The sequence below is a fragment of the Rhinatrema bivittatum genome, chromosome 2, assembly GCF_901001135.1.
Source record: "Rhinatrema bivittatum chromosome 2, aRhiBiv1.1, whole genome shotgun sequence".
In the NCBI taxonomy this organism is placed as follows: Eukaryota; Metazoa; Chordata; class Amphibia; order Gymnophiona; family Rhinatrematidae; genus Rhinatrema; species Rhinatrema bivittatum.
Genome location: NC_042616.1, coordinates 193468609 through 193489722, shown reverse-complemented (window position 1 = coordinate 193489722; position 21114 = coordinate 193468609). Strand labels below are relative to the sequence as shown.

Here is a 21114-nt window from a genome sequence, read left to right as displayed (position 1 = left end):
TTGCTTTTTCAATAAAATATTGGTCAAAACGGTTTACATATTAAAACATATATAATACGATTAGGTAACAATAAAATGTGAATTAAAACAAAAGTAAAATATACCGTATAAGAGTAAATAATAAAACAAAAGCGCAGTACAGAATAGACTAATATGAGACTGTCCGTGCCTTAAAGAAATTGAATAGGGAAATGAAATTTAAGCGTGGTCTGTGGAATGTAAATTAAATGCTTCTGAAAAAAGATATGTTTTTAGTGTTTCTTTGAATTCTTTTGAATTTGAGATTAAATGAAGGGAAGCTGGTAAGATGTTCCATAGCAGAGGGCTGGCCACCGAAAAGGCTCTTTTTCTTGCAATATCCAATCTAGCTAGACGGGTGGAAGATCTCAAATGTCTGGTAGTTTTATAAATTCAGAGGATAGTGCCAAGCCAAATTGAGGATGGGTTATGAATGAGTGAGTGAATGATAGAATTTTGTATCGGATCCTGTATTTAATTGGGAGCCAGTGTAAAGAAAACAGAACAGGAGATATGTGATTTTTTATTGAAGAACCAGTTAAAACTCAAGCTGCAGAATTTTGAATTAGTTCGAGAGGTCGAATTGCAGTATCAGGTAGACCAAGATATTTCGAGGGCAATAAATATGTTAATGAACACATTCAGGAATGCCAGCCATAAAGAAGCTATAGTTTCTTATTATTTGGTAGGAATGAGATACTGAACAATAATCCACTCATTGACACAGCGTGTGCTGGCAATTGATCTGAGGATACTTACATAGGGTAAATGTCTTGTCCATGGAGAATTATTATTATTATTATAACATACTGGTTTTTTTTTTGTTTTGTTTTGTTTTTGAAGGAGCAAAGGCATTCTCCATGTTAGTTTTCAAAAAGAAGCAGTTAGCATGATTATTTTGAATCTCTAAAACAGTAACAAGGGGCATTTCTATAGAATTGAAGCACTACATCCAACCAGTTAGATCACTAGAGTTAAACTCAACATTCTTTTACTTAATACATTCTGGGGCCAGTCTGGTGGCTCCTCACTGCAAAGTGCTGTGATTTATATGTCAGATCTTCCATTTCCCAGGCCAGCTGGACAGAGACTGGGGATAGCGCAGAGGGAGTGTTCACAGCCCCTAGTGGGCATGGTGGATAGGGATTTTCAGTTATCTGTCAATAGCAACACGTAGTGGCCAAACTTGGGGTGCAAATTAGCTGTTTCTGGAGGGATCTGCAATTTGTGGACCCCTGCTAAAGGCTGCTGTGGCAGTGACTGAGCTAAAGGAGTTGAAATGAGGATATAAAATGTTGGGGCAGAAGGATAAAACCTTGGATGGTTTTGAATGAAGGCACATGATGATGGATCCCAACTCTGTTTTCAGTTTAGCTGTTAAGTACAAAGGAGTAGGAGAAAACTGCCAGACCAAAGAGCAGAAGTGCTGATAATTTCTGTATTTGTTTTTGTATGTACAAAGAAGCTGAACACTGAAATTGTTACCCAAATTAAAATTCCTGCAGTTTAATTCACGGCAGTGTCTGATTTTCCCAACTGGTTATGCTTTCATTTTCTGTATTTATGTTCTTAATTTACATTTTATTCCATTGTAGTGGCTTTTCATGGTCTCCCATTGAAAATCAAGAAAGAACCACATAGTCCCTGTACAGAACTCAGTTCTGCTTGCAGTCAAGAACAGCCATTCAAGTTCCGCTATGGGGAAAAGTGCCTGTACAATGTCAGGTAAGGAAGCCAGCGGCATGTTTCCGGCTCATGCAATAAGGAACAGCACAGAAACAAAATGATTGCTTAGTTTAGTAAAAAAGTTGCATCGTTCATTGATATGAATATAGATTCACTAATTTGGCAGTACTTGTAATTTATTGGCATCTGGACTCTAATGCACTTTGGGTGGCACTTGGATTGTCACACTTCACGATATGTGATCCTTCATCTCTGGTCTTAAGTCAGTAGTAACCAAAATGGTGGCAGAATTTGATCATGTTTGCGACAGATATAGCGAGCACTGGTAAGGGAAGGTAGGGAATAGTCAGAGGAAGGGGTGGGGCTGAGTATTGAACTAATTTTAGAATCCTATGGGCCAGATTTTAAAAACTCTATGCTCATAGAGTGCCTTATGCGCGCTGGGCCTATTTTATAAAGGCCCGGCAACACGCGTAAAGCCCCGGGAGGCGTCTAAGTCCTGGGGCTTTACTAAAGGGGCGGTCCGGGGGGGGTGGGGCCAGAGGCCTCCGACACAGTGGCCATTTGCCGCTGTGTCGGAGGATCGCATGCCGGCAGGCTGCCAACATGCGCAACAAGCAGGTCTTAAAATCTACCCCTATGTTTTCAGTCCCATGGAACATTAGAGGGCCAGAAAGGGGAGAAATCAAAGCCAATGTGTACAGAGAGAACAATGTAAAATGTATTGTTAGTTGATCTAGAACCTGTATTTACCGTTGGGTTGACCAAAAATGGACGAATATGAACTAGATTAACTCCTTATGATCGTGAGGGCCTAGAATATGTATGAATATGAACCAGAACATGTATTTATTACAGTGTTAACCTAGAATGTGAATATTAACACACAGTATGTGATTATTAACCAAGAATATTAATGATGATATTGTAAACTGTTGTGATCTTCATTTGGAATAATGGTATATAAATGCCTAAATAAATAAATAAAATGTAATCTAGCATTCAAGAAGAGGAGGCAAGGTCAATCAGTATGAAGCTGCAACAATGCTCTGAGATATTCTTTGGCAAGAGAAACCAGATAGACTCGGTGAATCAAATGGTCTTGATCTTCCGACATTCACCATGGTACTTTATAAAATATGAAATGATTTTATTTATTTTAATAAATTTATATCCATCCTCATGAAAGCATATTTGAATGAAACATCAAATTGAATTGAAGAATCAAATTATCAAATAAAATATTCATATAAAACAGTTAACAATAAAAAAAACACAATAGACTAATATATATAAACAATATGATATAAACACCATAAAGCTCCTATTCATAACATCACCTGTATCAATATGTTCCAGAGCCAAGACTTAATCCCCTATTGACTAACCTCTCCCATCACATAAATTCACTCCCATTTTTACTTAGCTGCTGTGATATGCTTATCCGTCAATAGCCTTTCAAAAATGTGCATTCTCTCGCACTCAAATTGCCTGCCTGCCTTCCTTCCTTCCTTCCTCTTAAATATAAATAAACCTTTAAAAATGCATGGAGAACACTTTTATATTTTGTATACTGGAAATATCTCTATAATACGTAACTAGATAATTAAATAAGAATTACCACTTTTAGAAAACAATTGCATATCATTTGTTCCATTTCAGAGCTACACTCAATCCTTTGAGCAGTCTAGCAGTGCAGATTTAATACAATAGATTCATGCAACTACACACACTAAGTTTCCCTTCTCCACTGATGATAGTGTATAAGAGACCACTCTTTTGCATGTGTGGAATAGTATTGGTGCATACTACAGAATATCAGGATAACACATGCTGGCAAGCTTCACTTTTGGATGCTAGTGTGTGTTTGTCTATTTATTTATTTGTTAAAAGTATAGCTCACCAACTTGTAAAAGAAACACCCTAAGTATGGTACAACCAAGTAACAGAAAGTACAATAACATAAAAAAAGATGATGATGATGATATAAACTAACAGTTTGAAAGTGAGGCTCTAGCTACTATTACTTTTAAAATTGTGTATCTACTTGGCGATAGTAAAAATTGCATCTTCCTTATCATGGTCATTGCTCATTTTGAGCAATTTGTCACACTGAGCTTTCTTAAAATACTAATATTTGTAATATAATATCATCATTATCTTTTATTTCATGCTTTTCCATCAGTAGAGTTACTAAATGTGAGTTACAACAGAACAAAAAATACAGAACACAATAGCATCACTAGGGTTTGCATCAAATGAGGCGCATATAATAGGATTGCGTAAACAGATGAATGTGCAGATGTCTAGTTCACACTTCACAAAATGATAAGTGCATTGTAATGTTTCTAGATTCTTGCAGTTATGTTGGTCTTAAATTTGTTTCCCGTACCTGGAAAGCCCATGAATAGGATCAACTTTAGAAGCAGCCTCAGCTCACCAGAATTTGATTTGAGAATGTGAAAATAAAAGGCTCATTTGTCCATTTGCTCAGCACTGCATGAAGACACTGGGGCAAGGTTTGCCTCCTGAGAGCTATGCTGAAGCTGAGAAAAAGGACTGAGTGCTGAGATAATCAGATATTTGGTAGGCCCTGAGGAGAAGCCATGACTGTTAACCTTAGGTAAAGCTGGAATAGCACTGCAAAGATCCCATGGGAAGAAAGAGTCATGATTGAGTCATGTTCTCTGTCTGTCAGTGCTGATGGGAATTAACAAGGTGTCACCCATGGCCAAAATAACTTTTACATTCATTTTGTATTAGAGACATCCTATTTTCCCCAGTGGACCACTAGATGTTGTCAGTTTCTATCTAACAGCCAGGAAACACTTTTGCCCAGATTCGGCCCTTGATGAATCTGTATAGTGGTGTAAGTTGCCCATTGTTATAATCAGATTTAAAGGCTGTAGTAGATACCTTGATGAGTGACAGAGGGCCGCTCCTTTTGCAGATTCAGTAAGACAGTTGTGGAGCACATATATTCAGGCAACTTTCTAATTTACTAATCAAGGAATTGCCAAATCTTTATTTTATGGGGCTTTTTGGGACCCTTTGGCTTTCTGTTCTTTGAGATGAAAATGTATGCATTCAACAATGTGTTGCATAAAAAGCTTTATATCTTTTATATTATTTATTGTAATGTATTTTGGCACAGTTGCGGACTGCTTTTAAAGTGCTGTACATTAATGTGACACCCTAAAGGAGAATTTCAGGTTATACTGAATAGTAAAGGTGGATTTTTTTTATGCTTGTAAACTTAATCTGTATAAGAAACTAAACATTTTAAAAAGCATTTCCATGTTTAAAATTGGGTTTTACTTGTGTAAATACATTTTGCCCATATAAGTGGGCTTTTGAAAATTGCTACAGTAGTATATGCCATTGAATTGTCAATAGGGTATTCACGTGTAAGTGCACTTTATATGCGTAAATGGCTTTTTAAAACTGCTGCGATATTATGTTTCATTTACACGTGTAACTCTTTTTAAAATTACTCTTTTACTGTGAACACACAATTGGTTCATTTTGCTAGTTCTAGCTATTGACTTTGACAAATAGAGCTGTCAAGTCTTACCTTAAGAACAACACATTTTTGCCCTTTTTGCAGTGCCTATGATCAAAAACCACAAGTGGGAATGAGGCCCTCCAACCCACCAACGCCATCAAGTACTCCAGTGTCACCACTGCAACATGTATCACCCAACCCTGCTCAGACTCCAAAACCTGATCAGGCTTTCCCTACTCATCTCCCTCCTTCCCAACCCATCCCAGACAACAGCTACTCCATGGACCATAGGTAAGAAATGATCAAAGGTTCTGCGTGTGTATGTGTGTGATCTCAACTTGTACCAGCCTCTTTTGAACTATGGTGCTATTAGCCTTCAATTTTGATTATTCACAAGTATTTTACCCCATTTTATATTGCCGTCCACTTCTGCGCAGCTATTGTAGTGACAGTCCTCCACCAGAGTCACAAACTGTAGCTCCCTCTGTGACTCAACTAATGTGGACCCTGAGTTTGACCACTAGGATTGGGACTGTTTGACCTGAAAACCTGGCAACCACCAGTTAGTATCAAGCAAGTTGATTTGATGACTTAGTTGCAGCTCTGTAGACCCACAATAAGAAAATATCCTTTTATTTCTTTAATATCTTCTGACTCAATAACATAACACAATGTCATGAATAATCCTCTCTCTCGTGCATCCCTGCTGTTAATATTTCTTTCTTTCTTTTAAAACGTAAGTACTTTTAAAAGAAAGGTGACCTTCTTTATATTAATAAAAATGTTCACTTTCTTAGCGTCCATTCAGATGAATCCAGAACAAGTGGGTTATGCACCCCTACCAGCAGATGGAGACGGAGCAAACTGACGTCACAGTATATATACCCCTGCAATGACATCAGCCTGCCAGTAGTCTCCGTCTCCAGCAGATAGTGGACATGCATCTCCCTAATGGGGATTTCTTCATTTTGAAAAAAGGAGAATTAAGGATATTACATTCGCCCCATTCTCCTGCGGTGATACCAAATGGTCCCTCCCCCAGTTGAGAATTCCTGAGGTGATTTCCGTGGTCCCTCAGATGAGTGCCTTGGTCCGGTAGCTGGTTTTTCAGCTGGCGTGGACTTAGCTGCTTAAGTGGCTGAAAGGCAGTGGTGCAAGAAGTTGAGCACAGTGGTGACAGCATATGCCCTTTCCTCCCGCAGCCAGAGATTGTGTCTATACTCAGCTAGGTAAGGCTGAGCTCAGGTAAATTTTAAAGATATATAAAAAAAATTATATATTTACAGAGATATAAAAGGAGGCTTTTGTAGCCTAGGGCTTCCTTTTTTTCCGGTCTCGTGTTCAGCATGCCGTTCCGACATTCGTCCTGCTTCGTGGGAAGCCGACGGACTTGGTAGCCTGGTGGCTTGAACAGCCTCTGTAGGCTAGGCCCTGCTCTGAAGCTTTTTTGCTACGTGCCGCATGGTAGATCGGAATGGCATTTTGCATGCTTTCTTAGGCTGCCCTCTACAGGATTGTCAGTTTGGCATGTGCGTCTAGCTGTGCATCCAGTTTTTGGGCACTTAGTTGGGACTTGTATTATGTTCATCTAAGTTCAGTGGCGCCTTAATTGGCCACACGCTTACCTGGGCGCACAAGTTGCATTGTGTATTTAAATTGTTTTACGGTGCTTATTTTTGGGACCCCTAAGTTTTGGATGCCTAGGCATTGGAACGCCTAGGTGTGAAACCCCTAAGTATTGGACACCTAATTTTTAGTCATCTAGTATTTTTGGACGTACAAAAAAAAACCAGCTAGATGCACACATCCAGCTGCCGCTTAAATGCACTGTCGGCCATAATGGAGTCTAAGCCTAAGAAGCCTAAGCGTCTTTCTCTTTGTGCTGCCTGTCGTATTCAAGCATTTCAGCAAGGAGCGCCCGCTAACTTGTGCCAGTACTTTTTGGAGGCTCAGGGAGAATTGCCTTCCTCTGATTTCACTAAGCCTGGCTCTTCCCAGCCGGATATAAGCCTGGGTACAGATGGTTCTGGTGGGGTGCCTGATTTTGGATCTCCCCTAACTGGTTCCTCAGCAGGGGATGGTAACTCAGTAAGTAAGCATCTAGTACCTCCGGGATTGGATGCTTCTACCTTTTCGTGGGTAGAGTTTTTCCAGGGAGTGCAATCTTTTCTCAAGGTGCAATCTTCAGCCCTTTCTAATACTCCCAGAGCAGAGTCACAGGTGGGAACCTTGCTGGGACCTGCTGTTAAGCACTGGAGTACTGCTAGAGTAGCAGCGGGGCTTCCAGATCGAGGTCCGGATGACACGGATGATGACGCCGATCCTGACTCCCTTGAGGAATATCCTTCTTGTATCACTTCCAGGACATTGATCTGATGTGATCTCAACTCACCTCTGATAGAAAAGAGAGAGGCATCACCCTATCTCCTGTACCTGGGGGTGGGTTGGCAAACCTTCATTGGGAGGGTCCACTACCCGAAACTGCACCTCTTCTAGGCTGTCAGGGACAAAAGGACTGAGATCTATCGAAAGGTTGAGTTCACTCAAGGGTTGCTCCTCTATAGGGATGAAAATGCCTGGATCCCCATGTTAAAAGAGCATGAGATCTGCTTCTTATCCTCTGGCAATCGAGGAACCGGAGATTCGCTCCACTTACTGGTCAATTTTTCCAACTCACTCCCAAAAAATAGTGAGCCTTTAAAGGGCAATTTGGTAAGGTTAGCCTTGGAGGTCACATCAGTTGACCAATTTAGCAGCCATAACTGACGCCTGGCTGCTACTATAGAAGCCACTCCTCTGGCTGAAGAGCAGACCAAATCACAGCCCGCATATTCCAAAAAAGCAGCAGCTGGCTCCATAGCTGCCCTGGGGTTCACTCCAGAGTCATCGACCTCTTGGAAGAGAAGAAAACAAGATCAAGCCACCAAGGAACAACAAGAAGTGATCTTCAAGGTCATTGCATCAAAAGCTTGCTTAAGGATAGACTCAATCCTTCTATTGTGAGCTTCCTTCAAGGCCACTCCTCCTTCCACGGGAATAGTGATCCGCTTGGAGACTGCACACACCAGGGCATCTACCTTCGGAAAACATAAACACTCTCTTGCCATTGGATCCAGAGGGTACAGGCCTTCCAAAACTTGGCTCACTTTGAAATTAGCCTCTGGGGCACCCCACTCAAGATCAATTAATTCTTGAATGGCTTCCATCATGGGGAAAAAACAAGAGGCCTTATGTAAGGAAACCAAAATGGGGTTTTTCTTCAGCTCAGTCACAGTGTCTGCTCAGAAATTCCGAGCATTTTCAAGGTCTGGGAAATCAGAACTGGCAGATATGCGCTGAAATTTCACAGTGTTCCTCAGGATGTGTTCATGGTGTCTCCCTGCCACTCACCGCAGAAATAGCAGGCAGTGGAAACTGCATTGGCAAGGCTCATCAGACCGAGGGCTGTGGTTCCAGTGCCCAAGTCTCAAGAAAATACAGGGTGATATTCCATTTATTTCATTGTGCCCAAGAAGGAGGGCGCCTTTCGTCCCATCCTGAATCTCAAAGGTGTCAACCATCATCTGCAGGTGATGCATTTTTGCATGGAGACATTGCACTCAGTAATAATGAAAGTGCAGTTGGGGGAATTTCTGACCTCTTTGGATCTGTCCAAAGCGTACCATGATATTCCCATCTGACTAGAGCATCAGTTCTGGGATGCCATTATCAGTTTAGAGTCCTGCCCTTGGTTCTGGCCACCACTCCAAGGACCTTTTCCAAGGTAATGGTGGTAATGGCGGCAGAATTGAGAAAAGATGGGATCCTCATACACCTGTATTTGGACGACTGGTTGATTCAAGCCAAGTCACTGGAAGAGAGCTGCAGAGTGACCCGCAAGGTGATCTCCCTGTTGCAGGAGCTTGTCTGGGTGGTGTACCTGGCCAAGAGCAGTCTTCAGCCTGTTCGGGGTTCAGTTCAACACGAGGCATGGCAAGGTTTTCCTGCCGGACGTGAGCATTCAAAAGTTGAAGGCACAACTCTGTCTATTTTTAAACACTCTTCACCTGACCGTATTGTCATTTCTGCAAGTACTTGGCTTAATGGCGGTGACTCTGGAAGTGGTCCCGTGGGTGAGGGTGCATCTGCGTCCTCTTCAGTGCTCCCTGCTGTCTCGGTGGAACCTAAAGTCTCAGGACTTTTCGATTCAGCTCCTCCTATTGATGGAAATCTCCTCCTATCTGCAGTGGTGGCTGCAGGTGGATCATCTAAGGAAGGGCGTTTCCCTAGCACCACCAAACTGGCTAATACTGACAACAGATACAAGCCTCCTTGGTTGGGGAGCTCACTGACAGGAGCTGATGGCACAAGGGTGCTGGAATACAGAGAGTCTCTCTGGAATATCAATTGACTGGAATCCAGTGCGGTCCAGTTGGCATTTTTGCAGTTCAGTGAGAGGCTGCAGGGTCGATTGGTCTGGATAATGTCCGACAATGCATCAAGCGGCAGGGAGGAACCAAAAGCCAGCAAGTGTTGCAAAAAATAGATCTGCTTATAGAATGGGCAGAAGTGCATCTCCAGATGATCTCAGCCTCACACATAGCAGGAAAGGACAATGTAAGAGCAGAGTTTCTTAGCAGGGAGAGTCTGGACTCAGAAGAATGGGCGTTGTCAGACGAGGCGTTTCAGCTGATTCTAGATTGCTGGAGTTCCCCATTCCTAGACCTCCTGGTGATTTCTCGCAATGCAAAAGTTCCATGATTCTTCAGTCGCAGGAGCGATCCAAAGTTATTGAGGATTGATGCCTTAGTACAGGCGTGGCCGGAAGACAAGTTGCTGTATGCCTTTCCTCCATGGCCCATGTTGGGCAGGTTGATTCAAAGGATCGAGCGCCACAGAGGGATGGTGCTCTTGGTTGCTCCGGATTGGTCCAGGAGACCGTGGTATGTAGATTTGTGGCGGCTCCTTGGGGACTCACCCCTTATGTGTCCGGCACAAGGAACCTGCTCACTCAGGGTCTGGTTCTTCATAAAGATCCAACTTGGTTTGGTCTTATGGTATGACCCTTGAGAGGGCTCGATTGCTGAAACATGGCTACTCGGTTATAGTGGTTTCCACCCTGCTTAGGGCTAGAAAATTCTCCACCTCCTTGGTTTATGTGCGAGTTTGGGAAGTGTTTTAGGCCTGGTGCAAGGATCGGGGTATTCATCCTCATTCGGCCAAGAGTCCGTTCATTTTGGAATTTTTGCAGGATGGCTTGAATAAATGTTTGGCCCTTAATTCCTCAAAGGTTCAAATAGTGGTTCTCGCCTGTTTCAGGGGCCAGGTAAATGGTAGTTCCTTGTCAGCTCATCTGGATGTAGCCTGTTTCCTGAAAGGAGTAAAACATCTTCCTCCTTTGCGGTTTCCAGTACCCTTATGGAATCTTAATTTGGTTTTGGATTTCTTAGCGGGTCCTATATTTAGACCGATGCGTAACCTGTCCTTGCAGTTACTGACTTTGAAAACGGTGTTTCTTGTGACAGAGAGTTTCCAAGCTGCAGGCCTTGTCTTGTCGGGAGCTCTTCCTCCAGGTGATTCCAGGGGCGATATAGCTGCATACTGTTCCTTCCTTTTTCCGAAGGTGATCACTGAATTTCACTTGACTCATTCCATCTCCCTGCTGTCTCTGGACAGAGAGAGAGATGTAGGGGAGTATTATTTGTTGTGATGCTTGGATGTCAAGAGACATATCATCCAGTATCTAGAGGTTACTGAGCCTTTACGGAAAACAGATAGCCTGTTTGTTCTTCATGGCTGTACTAAACAAGGAGAACTGGCCTTAGTACAGGCATGGCCGGAAGAGAAGTTGCTGTATGCCTTCACAAGTTCCAGTAGCCCTCTGGATTAAGGAGGTAGTCCATGGCAGCATATGTTGATGCTAGCAAGCATCAGGTTAGGGCTCATTCCACTAGGACTCAGGCAGTGTCATGGGTGGAAGTTAGGTTGCTGTCTCACGTTGACATTTGCCGAGCTGTGACGTGGTCCTTCTTACACATCTTTTCCAGGTTTTATCGCTTGGATGTGCAGGCCCTGGAGGACGCAGCTTTTGCATGTATGGTTTTGACAGGTCTGTGGGCAGCCTCCTGCCCTATTTGGAAGTAGCTTGGGTACCTCCCACTTGTTTTGGATTCATCTGACTGGACGCTAAGAAGGAGAAATTACTACTTATCTGATAATTTCCCTTTCTTTAGGACAGTCAGATGAATCCAGCTTCCCTCACTTGGCTGCCGATTGTTTGCACCATGGCCCTCTTGTGTGACTATGTGCTACAGGGATTACTGGTAAGTGTTTGTCCAATCCCTAGACTAGTGTTGTTAATAGGTTTCTTGTCTGAGCTCAGTGTTGCTTGTTGGCCGAGGGTTGAAATAGTTATCTGTTTTTAATCTAGATTTTTGCTAGTCTGCTTTTCAAGAGAATACTACCAGGCTGATATCACTGCAAGGGTACATATACTGTGACATCAGCTTGCTCTATCTCCTTCTGCTGGTGGGGGTGCATAATCCCGCATCAAGAGGATTCATCTGACTGTCCTAAAGAAAACTCACCTGTTTAAGACTTCTTCTCTGATTCATCAGTCTTCCTTAACTCATGCATTTCTCGCATATTTTGCACATCAACATGGTCTATGTATCCTCATATCACAATTTAGTCTACCCTTTATTTTTTCTAGATATTTATTCTCTCTTTAAACATGCCGAACATTTACCCACGTCCTGTTGACGAGTTACTATTATTATTATCTATGTAATATTTAATTTTATTATTAATATCTATATGTTATATGTTACATGCTATATGCTATATGTTATACATTATATGTTAAGAAACGCTGTTCCATGTAACGCCTTTTGTGCGAAAGTTTTGTTATATGTAAACCGACCTGATTCGATACTTGTATTGAGAATGTCGGTATATAAAAATCCGAAATAAATAAATAAATAAATAAATAAAAGGAAATTATCAGGTAAGTAGTAATTTGTCCTTATACATATGGAGGTCCGTATTCAACAAGTTTATCTGGGTAATTTTTGGAGTTACTTGAAGAAAACCTGAGATTTGAATATTTCTCCCGGTTCCCCAGCTAATTGTGTCCAGGGAGCTAATTACCCACACAACATTAACCCTGGTACAAGGAGATGGCACTGGGTGGGGGTGGGGAGGGGGCAGGGTGTTCCTGGGGCACATTTTCACTTATTCTGAACAAAGCTAGCCAGGTAAATCTGGTCCTAAAAATACCTGTTCTAAAATGAACCAGATAACGGCTGAATGTTAAAAGCCTGGCACGCCTAAAAATTGGTACTTACGAGCGTGGTCTGGCCCTGCGTGCGCTGTGCGCGTTTTCAAAAAGACCTGGACATGCGCGTAAGTACCAATACATGCACAAGTGCTGGGCCCTGAAAAAGGGGTTGGCCGGGGGACATGGTCTGGGCGGGGAGGGATGGGACAGAAGCCGGCTGGGACAGCGGTCATTAGCTGCTGTCCTGGGGATGTGCACGCCGGCAGCTGGCCGGCGCGCGTAAATTACGTCTGCTCCTGAGGAGCAGTAAGTAATAAAATTAAAAAAATTGAGGAAAGGTAGGATAGGTTTAGGGGGTGGGGAGGAAGGTTAGGCAGGGGGTTAGGTAAGTTCCCTCCCAGTCCGCTCCTTAATTGGAGCGAACTGGGAGGAAACTGGGGAAGGCCGAATTGCATTGCCGTGAGTACTTTGCAAAAATTCATCTCCCCTTGCATGCGCTGCCCGCTCATGCACGCGCGGATTGTAAAATCCGGCGCGCATGTGCGTGCGGCCACCCGATTTTATAAAATGCGCGCGCCGGCTCATGCATATTACAAAATCGGCGCGTTCATGTGTGCGTGGCGGGAACCATACGCGCACAACTTTTAAAATCTACCCCTAACTGTATCCGGGCGTATTCAGTGGAACACTTACTACATATGTTCTGCTGAATATCGAGGAAAAATTATGCTGGTAAATATACCTGATTAAATTTCCTCCTTGCAAATATGGGCTTCATTGTAAATGAGCCAGTTGTCTTTTCTCTTCATGGTACCAACCAAGACTGTATGGTATGTTCAGCCATTGAGAATGGTAGGACATACCAGTATGACTTCTTTTGTCTGTTAAGTGTAAGAAAGCGCAGATCATTCGCTGTGCTGAGTCTTGTCACTGTGTTATTAATTATCAGGCACAGGGCATCAAGTAAACTTTCTATTTCGCCTCCCAGATTTCGCCGCCAGCTCTCAGAGCCTTGCAATTCCTTCCCACCGTTGCCCACGATGCCGAGGGAAGGACGCCCGATGTACCAACGCCAGATGTCTGAGCCAAACATTCCTTTCCCACCGCAAGGTTTTAAACAAGAGTACCATGATCCAGTTTATGAACACAGCACTATGGTTGGAAATGCAGCCAATCAAAATTTTCCCCCTCCTCTAATGATTAAACAGGAACCAAGAGATTTTGCTTACGACTCAGGTAAATAAGATTTTGCTCTGTCTGTTTAAAAAGTAAATGATACATTGTGGGAAGGCAGAGTTGTTAGAGAATGTTGTCACAGTTAAAAATACATTATTTAAAAATATTTCAGCAATTACATTTTTTTGTGTGCCTTTTGGGTATACAATGTGTGTTCATGTTGCCACCTAAAGAAAGACTACATTCTGCTGGCCTGATCCCTCCACTGTTGAAAATCAAAGATCTGGGCACAGCAGATAAACCATTGTTCCCTTCAGTTCTCATTGTAAAGTTAATGCCTGAACTTGGAACTTAGAGAGAGAATTTCCCCAAGAATATTCCAGAACTGTATGGGAACAGAGATGGAAGCTCCTCTGACTCTGTGTAGGATGCTACTTTCAGATCAGGTGAGACATTTTAATGCAGAAGTGCGAGAAGTAACACCATCGCTTGCAGTTTCCTAAACTTCAGCATCATTGTAGCTCAGCAAATACATGCCTTCACAAGCATGGTGCAACAATGGGTATTCATCCCACTTTATTAAAAGGGCCTTTTGTAAGTACACTACATATACGGCAAGGTTAAAAAGCATAACACAAGCTGCTGTGAGTGTGAATTTCCTTTCTGTTATTAGTCTGTTTCCAGGTAGTAAAATCATTTGAACATTTTACCTGACATATAGAATTCAAGAATTCTAAGTGGCTGTTCCTGTAAGGGTAGGACATTGTCTACTTTACAGGCATGAGGCTATATTAAAGAATTTCATGCTGGATATTAATAATTAAAGTTTTAAAAAATGCAGTAGCCATATGGCAAGTAATCATAGGGAAGGTAATTTTAAAATGGCCTGTGGTGGGCTAATCTGCATGTAAATAGTACACGAAGATTCTAGCCCGAAGACTTATGCACTTTGAAACTTAGCAGCTGTGGCATACAGGCACATGTTTACACCTTCACCTTAGCAGTACGTATGTGTAGATGTATGTGCATATTGTTGAAAATTTAAAATGTTGCATGTAAATGGTTTCCTCACCCCCAACTCCACTCCTGGGATTCCTTTTCCTACTGCATATTAAAGTATGTGCGAAATAGCTTCCGCACACACCTCTTGGACAGTTCTCAAAAGCCCATTTACATACATAAAATTATATTTTTTGCCTGTTAATTCTTTTGAAAATTCAGCTATTAATATTTATTAGCGATGTGCAGGCCAAAAAAAAATGTTTCATGTTGATTTTTATTGTCATTATTGATTTCCTATTTTTGATTTTTTGATTTTTTTTTTATGTTTTGGATAGAGGGCAGACTATTTCTGAATAGTGGGCATTACTTAGAAATAGTGTGCTCTAAAAATAATAGAAGAAAAACACACAATTTCTTTTTTTCTCCTATCCTTTCATTTTAAAACAGCAAGAAGTAACAGAGACAGTGTCATTTCAAATGAATGGACATCCCTAATATTTATCCATGGGTATCAAAAAAGTATTTTTCTTACACACTGGAAAAGTTGACCCTTTGGTATTTGCCATAAATTACAGTAAATAATTGTGGTATATCCAATTGTATACAAATTTTAGGCACCCCAGGTCAAATTGTATGTCACTGAATCTCTAAGTAAAAAGAAGCTGACAGCCTCTGCATGGTACAAAGTTAAGCATGACATCTTTCTGCAATTGTTATTGCAAAATTACTATTCATTTTCTGATTTTAACAGATGGAAAATACTAAAATAGTGAATATGGCATGTGCAAAGTTTGGACACTTTTCCACTTGATTCATTACTATTTTTTTAAAAAGTCATTAATAAGGCCCAAAATGTTAATTAACTCAGTAGGCCTTCAATTAGTCAGGTGAAGACAATACCATGGTTGAACAAATACTCTGACCCTTCTAGTCTCTCAGTTTGTGATTGTTGTTTTGATTGCGTTGGGCTCCAATAAACAGCTGTCTGAGCATTTGAAAATGAAGATAATTCACTTTTATAAAGCAGGGAAAAGCTGTAAAAAATCTCTAAATACATCCAGCAAGTGATTTAGTTAAAAAAGTTGAGGTCCATATTCAGAAGCATTTTACTAGCTAAATCACGTTAGTCAGCTAAATGAATATCTGGGCACTTATCTGGCTATAATTTCTAGACAGCTAGAATTTAACTGGTTTAATTAGGGGTGTAACTGAGTTAGCTGGCTCTGTTGACTGGCAGCTAATCGACAGATTTCCCAAAGAGCTGCATGGCCTGAAATCCACGCGACTGGGTCACAGCAAATCAACAGATTTCCCAAACAGCCATGCGGCAGGAAATTCCTGCGGCCACATTCTCAGCTTACTGCCCTGCTTTGATCACAGCACAGGCAAGCTGAGTGCTGCCTTCTTACCGCTGCGGGGCCAGGGGAGTCACTCCTGCTGCAGTTCACAGCCTGTCACAATTCTGCTTTACTAGCAGCATACCAGCTTCCTTGTGCTGTAGCTGTCATGTGTGCTGGGTGTGGTGGGTGAATGAGACAGAGAGAGTGAACCAGAATGTGTGTAAGTATGTGAGAGAATGTGTGTGATTGAGACTATGTGTGTAAGTAAGAGAAAGAAAACATGTGAGAGCAAGAGCATGGTCAAGGGGGTAACTGGTATGTGTGAGAGAAAAAAGAGTGGTCACGAAGGTGACGTGTTTGTATGAGAGAGAGAAAATGGTCAGGGAAGTGACTGGTGTGTGTGTGTATGTGAGAGAGAGAAAGAGAGATTGGCCAGGGAGGTGGCTGGTCCATGTGTGAGAGAAAGAGAGATTGGTCAGGGGTGTGACAGAGAAATTAGTCAGGGAGGTGACTGATGTGTGTGTGAGAGAAAGAGAGATTGGTCAGGGAAGTGACTGGTGTGTGTGTGTGTGTATGAGAGAGAGAGAGAAAGAGAGATTGGTCAGGGAGGTGACTGGTGTGTGAGAGACAAACTGAGTGTTAGACAGATTAGTCATGGGCTCTAAGGAAGAGGACACCGAGGACAGAGCTTCAGCAGCCATTGCTGCTTCTGGTGTGTGCTATTGGCCTTCAAGGGAAAGGAGTAGGAGGGTTGCTGGAGAGGGTAAGTAAAGGTGGCTTTTTAAGTTTCTTTCCTGACTGACTGCCATTTTAATTATTGGGTATTATGTGAAGTGTCTGCTGCTTGAAATATTTTATTGGTGTTTGGAGAATTTTAAATAATTTTTAATAATTCTTATAAGTTTTTAATGATTGGTTGTTATTCTATTTATCAGTTGTTTTGAAACATGTATTCTAGTTTTAGAATTATTTTTATATTTCTTGAGGAATATATAAATAAAAATGTGTAGACAAACTGAACTGGAAACAGCAAGAAGCCAGACTGAGTATATGCAGTGCAACAATGGAAAAACAAAAACTAAATTGATGGCCGCTTTATTCTGTATTTGGTGAGGGTCTGTCTGTGTTCTGCACGTGTGACCCAGGTAAGGCTATTCTGCAAGATTGTACTTTCTATGTAGGGTTCTATAGCAGCTTGGCTTGTTCTCTTTTCTTAATAGGAGGTGTATAAGTGTTTAGTGCCTGGTTAAATATTTGTAGCATTGCCTTTTGATAGGTAGGGTTCTTACAGTTTGAATGAGTTCCATAATACAGGTGTAACTTTGTGTGGATTAATTTGTGTACATTATTGCAGCTCCTAGGAGTCTGTTAGGTGTGCTATATTTCTCTTTCCATTTCTCCAGGTCCGCACTGCATGCAGCGTGGCTTTTTTGGGTTTCCATTCCAGTTTCTATCTCCATATTTGTAATCTGTAGTCTTTCTGTACTTGGTGAAGGGTGTGTGACCGAGTTGAGGTATTTAACTAGCGCGTAGGCATTTGTATCAATCTTATTTGTTGTGTTTTCTTAATAAGACATGCATGGGTGGTAAATTACTGTCTTTTCATAAGGAGGGCTCTTGCACCTGGTAGTACCGACAGCTTGTTGCTGTTACTGAGATGACAGCAGAAATATCTGGTTTTGTATGGTAAATTGAACGGGGAATGTTCTAGTTCTCAGCTGCACCCATTGTTGGGGGGTCAGGGCGGTTCCTGTAGATACAGAGTGTATGTTTACATTTAACCCCGTGATGATCATGTGTTCGGTGTGTCACGCATGTGAGAAGCATCTGTCAGGTGTATCCCGACAGAAAAAAAGTTGAAAACCACTGGTAGAAATAGTAAAGTTACATATTGGTCTCTATAGATTCTCTCTCTTTCTCTCTCTCTCTTTCTCTTTCTCTCTCCCACCGAACGACATATGCAATAAAATGCTTTTTGGTCGGTAACGCGCCTGGGGTGGATTAATCATCTTTCGATGTGAAAATGAGTGTTGGTGGGACAAATTTATTGCAGCTTGTGGAAATTACCTGTGTGATGCGGGAGCAGGGAAATTAGCTTAACCATGCCCTCTTTCTTTCACGGTGCTATTTCCACTATATTTATAACATTTTGATAAATCTCTGTCCTAAGTGTGGTCAGGCCAAAGAGCTGTCCTAAAGTTAGCTGGCTAACTTTAAGATAACCAGCTGTCTTCAGTAGTGCTGCTGCATTATTGAATATCAGCTAAATTTTAAATCCCCTGCGCGAGGGGAAAACGGGGGTTACGCATGCGGCATGGCCTTGTGTGCGGCACGAGCATTTTAGAAGAAGCCCGGCCGCACACATAACCCCTGCTACACGCAAGGGGTGGTCCCGGGGGCGGGGTGGGATGGTCCGATGGTGAGGCAGGGTGGAGCTGGAGGCTGCTGTGCCAGGGGATCCCGTGCCAGCAGCCTGCCAGCGTAAGTTCGAAAACAAGAACAAAAAAAAAAGATAGGGCCTTCAAAGGGGTCAGGGAGGAGAAGGGAAGAGGGAGGGGGAGGGTAGGTAGGGGGTAGAAAAGTTTCTTCCCAGTCCTTAATTGGAGCGGACTGGGAAGAAACTGGCAGAGGCCCGACTTCGTCACCATGTGTAAACTGGGCAAATCTACCCCCCCCCCCTGTGCGCGCCGGCCTGGATTTTATATTTTGTATATTTTTTATGCAAGATAAAATAAAATTACTTCCCTTTGATTGTTGGAAGAGAAGTACTTTGTTAAGAAGCAGCGGCAGCAATAGGCATTATGTTATGGTGCACCCGACATAACGTCATGTTTCGAAAGTAGACTGCATAACAAATATACAAAAAAAGTGTAAGTTTATCTAGGACCAGTGATTAAATATGACCCGGGAATTTCGTGCATAAATAAGAAGCACGTACGGGTGTTATGAAGGTCCTTTAGCAGCCTATGTTTAAAGTGTCATCGTCATTACTTTTACTGTTCATCCATTGTTTGGAATGCTCGTTTGTTTTGACGTTTCATTGCCTGCATTCACGTTCTTTGGACTTTCCACATAACCTTTGTGATTTAAATATTACTGAAACTGTGTTGTCAAAATGCAGTTCTGGTTGTTTGGTAGCTGTGCAAATACTTTTGGGGGGGAGGGGGGCGGGGAGCAGCTTTGTAACAGCAGCATAAGGAAGTTGGGAGAAATCTGCATTTGACACCAATTTTCAGACTGAGCTAATGCGTGTATGTTCACTTTGAAAAGGATCCCACAATAACTACCCGTTATGCAATTAAATCTGCAAAAATGTGCGCAGGATGGGCCGGATTTTAAAAGCTGTACGCGCGTAAATCGGCTTACGCGCGCCGGGCCTATTTTATAAAGGCCCGGCGATGCACGTAAAGCCCCGGGACGCGACTAAGACCCGGGGTTTACTAAAGGGGCGGTCCGGGGGCGGGGCCACTGTGTTGGAGGACCGCGTGCCGGCAGGCTGCCAGCACGGGCAACAACTTGCGCCTGCCTGGAGGAGGGAGCAAAAGATAAGAGAAAGGTCAGAGGGGTGGTTAGAGTAGGGCTAGGGGGGGAAGGTTAGAATAGGGGGAGGGAGCGGGGGAAGGCCGTAGGCGTCGGCATGCGCAAGGTGCATGAGTGTGCTCTCCCTTGCACGCGCCGACCCCCTGATATAAAATCGGGAGTACATGTGTGCGCGCCGGGTAGCGCAGACACATGTACACCCGTGCGTATTTTTGAAAAGCTACCCCCAATGTTTTTTGGGAAATTTTACGGGCGTACTTTTGAAAATCCAAAAGAGCATGAGTCTGAACCCTTCCCAAGTCTGTGTTCAGGACAGAAGTGTCTTCTACTGACATTTTTTCAGTGCAATCAGCGCAATCTTAAGCACAAAAAACTACTTGGTATGAAGGTGAGCCAGAGTCGAATTAGAGTTTATGACATTGGTCAACTTAGTACATAAAGCGAATGAAGTGATCGCAAGACTGTAGTAAAAAAAAAACCCCCAAAAACTTCACTACAAAGATTTACAAATATTAAAAAAAAAAGAACTGACTATCTCAGTTGTGATACCAGTAGTCTCTCTGAAGTCTTTCCCTTGTTTTATTTAAAAAAAATATATAAAAATTGATTAAACACTACTAAAAAAAAGTACATGAAAAAATTGAATATATGAGAATACATTGAAAGGTATTTATCATCTCTGTTTTTTTCATATTTGTAAATATTTATAGGAGGATAAAAGGCCTTGGTTATTTGCTGAAACAGAGATAATGCTGTTCACCAGACTGGTGGCATTAGTCCTGGTGTCAGAGGCAAAGGAGACTAAGATGGAGAGAAAGGCAGAGCTCATTCTGGGATCCAAGATGGGTAGTTTTATTCTACAAGAAAGAAGATTATTAAAAAAGAATGTGCTTACTTGAATTGCAAGAGAGGCAAGTTATGAAGGAAAAGATAAGCCAGTAGTGTTTTGTGGTGAGAGGAGATTCTAAAGCAATGATTATTTTTTTTTGAAAAAAAGTCCGCGTTTGAGTAATGAGTTGATGAAAAACAACCACCTAATTTTGAGTCTTGAGAAGCCCGAAGCAATTTGTTTTGCATGAGAGCTGGAATATTGGAAAACACATAATATTAGTGATCTTAAAATATTGGATGCAATTGTTCCGTTCATGGATTCAGTATGGGCTTTATGTTTGATGCCAGACTTACATTTAGAGATCACATACAGAAGATACTAGAGTCTTGTTATTTTAAGCTAAGATTGCTGAGGCCCTTGAGGTATGTGCTTGATAAAGATGATTTTTTGGTCCAAGCTTTCCTGTTGTCTGTAGTTTATTATTGCAACTCTTTATTCATAAGATTTCCTGCTGCTTCACTGAGAGCAGTTCAGCTTTTGCAGAATTCTGCAGCTCGCCTTTTAGTTAGCGGCCAGCGTTGGCAGCATATTTACTACCAGGTTACAAGAACTTCATTGGCTTCCCGTAAGATTTCGGACAGAGATTAGCATTTTGGTCCTTGCATTTAAAGCCCTGAATTCAGTAGGGTCTTCTTATTTAGCTGATTTACGTAATTATTATGTCCCGACTCGGACCCTACGGTCCAAGGACAAGAAT

The 21114-nt window shown here is 42.0% G+C and overlaps 1 protein-coding gene across 4 annotated transcripts in view; it reads left to right on the top strand.

Moving 5' to 3' along the window:
• ETV1 (ETS variant 1) overlaps positions 1-21114 on the top strand; it is a 221801-nt gene that overhangs the window by 81187 nt on the left and 119500 nt on the right. For all 4 annotated transcript variants that reach the window (XM_029588997.1, XM_029588995.1, XM_029588996.1 and 1 more), the window contains exons 6-8: positions 1614-1743; positions 5312-5500; positions 13456-13703. In XM_029588997.1, coding sequence (XP_029444857.1) covers positions 1614-1743; positions 5312-5500; positions 13456-13703 — 567 coding nt within the window. The remainder of the gene's footprint in view (positions 1-1613; positions 1744-5311; positions 5501-13455; positions 13704-21114) is intronic.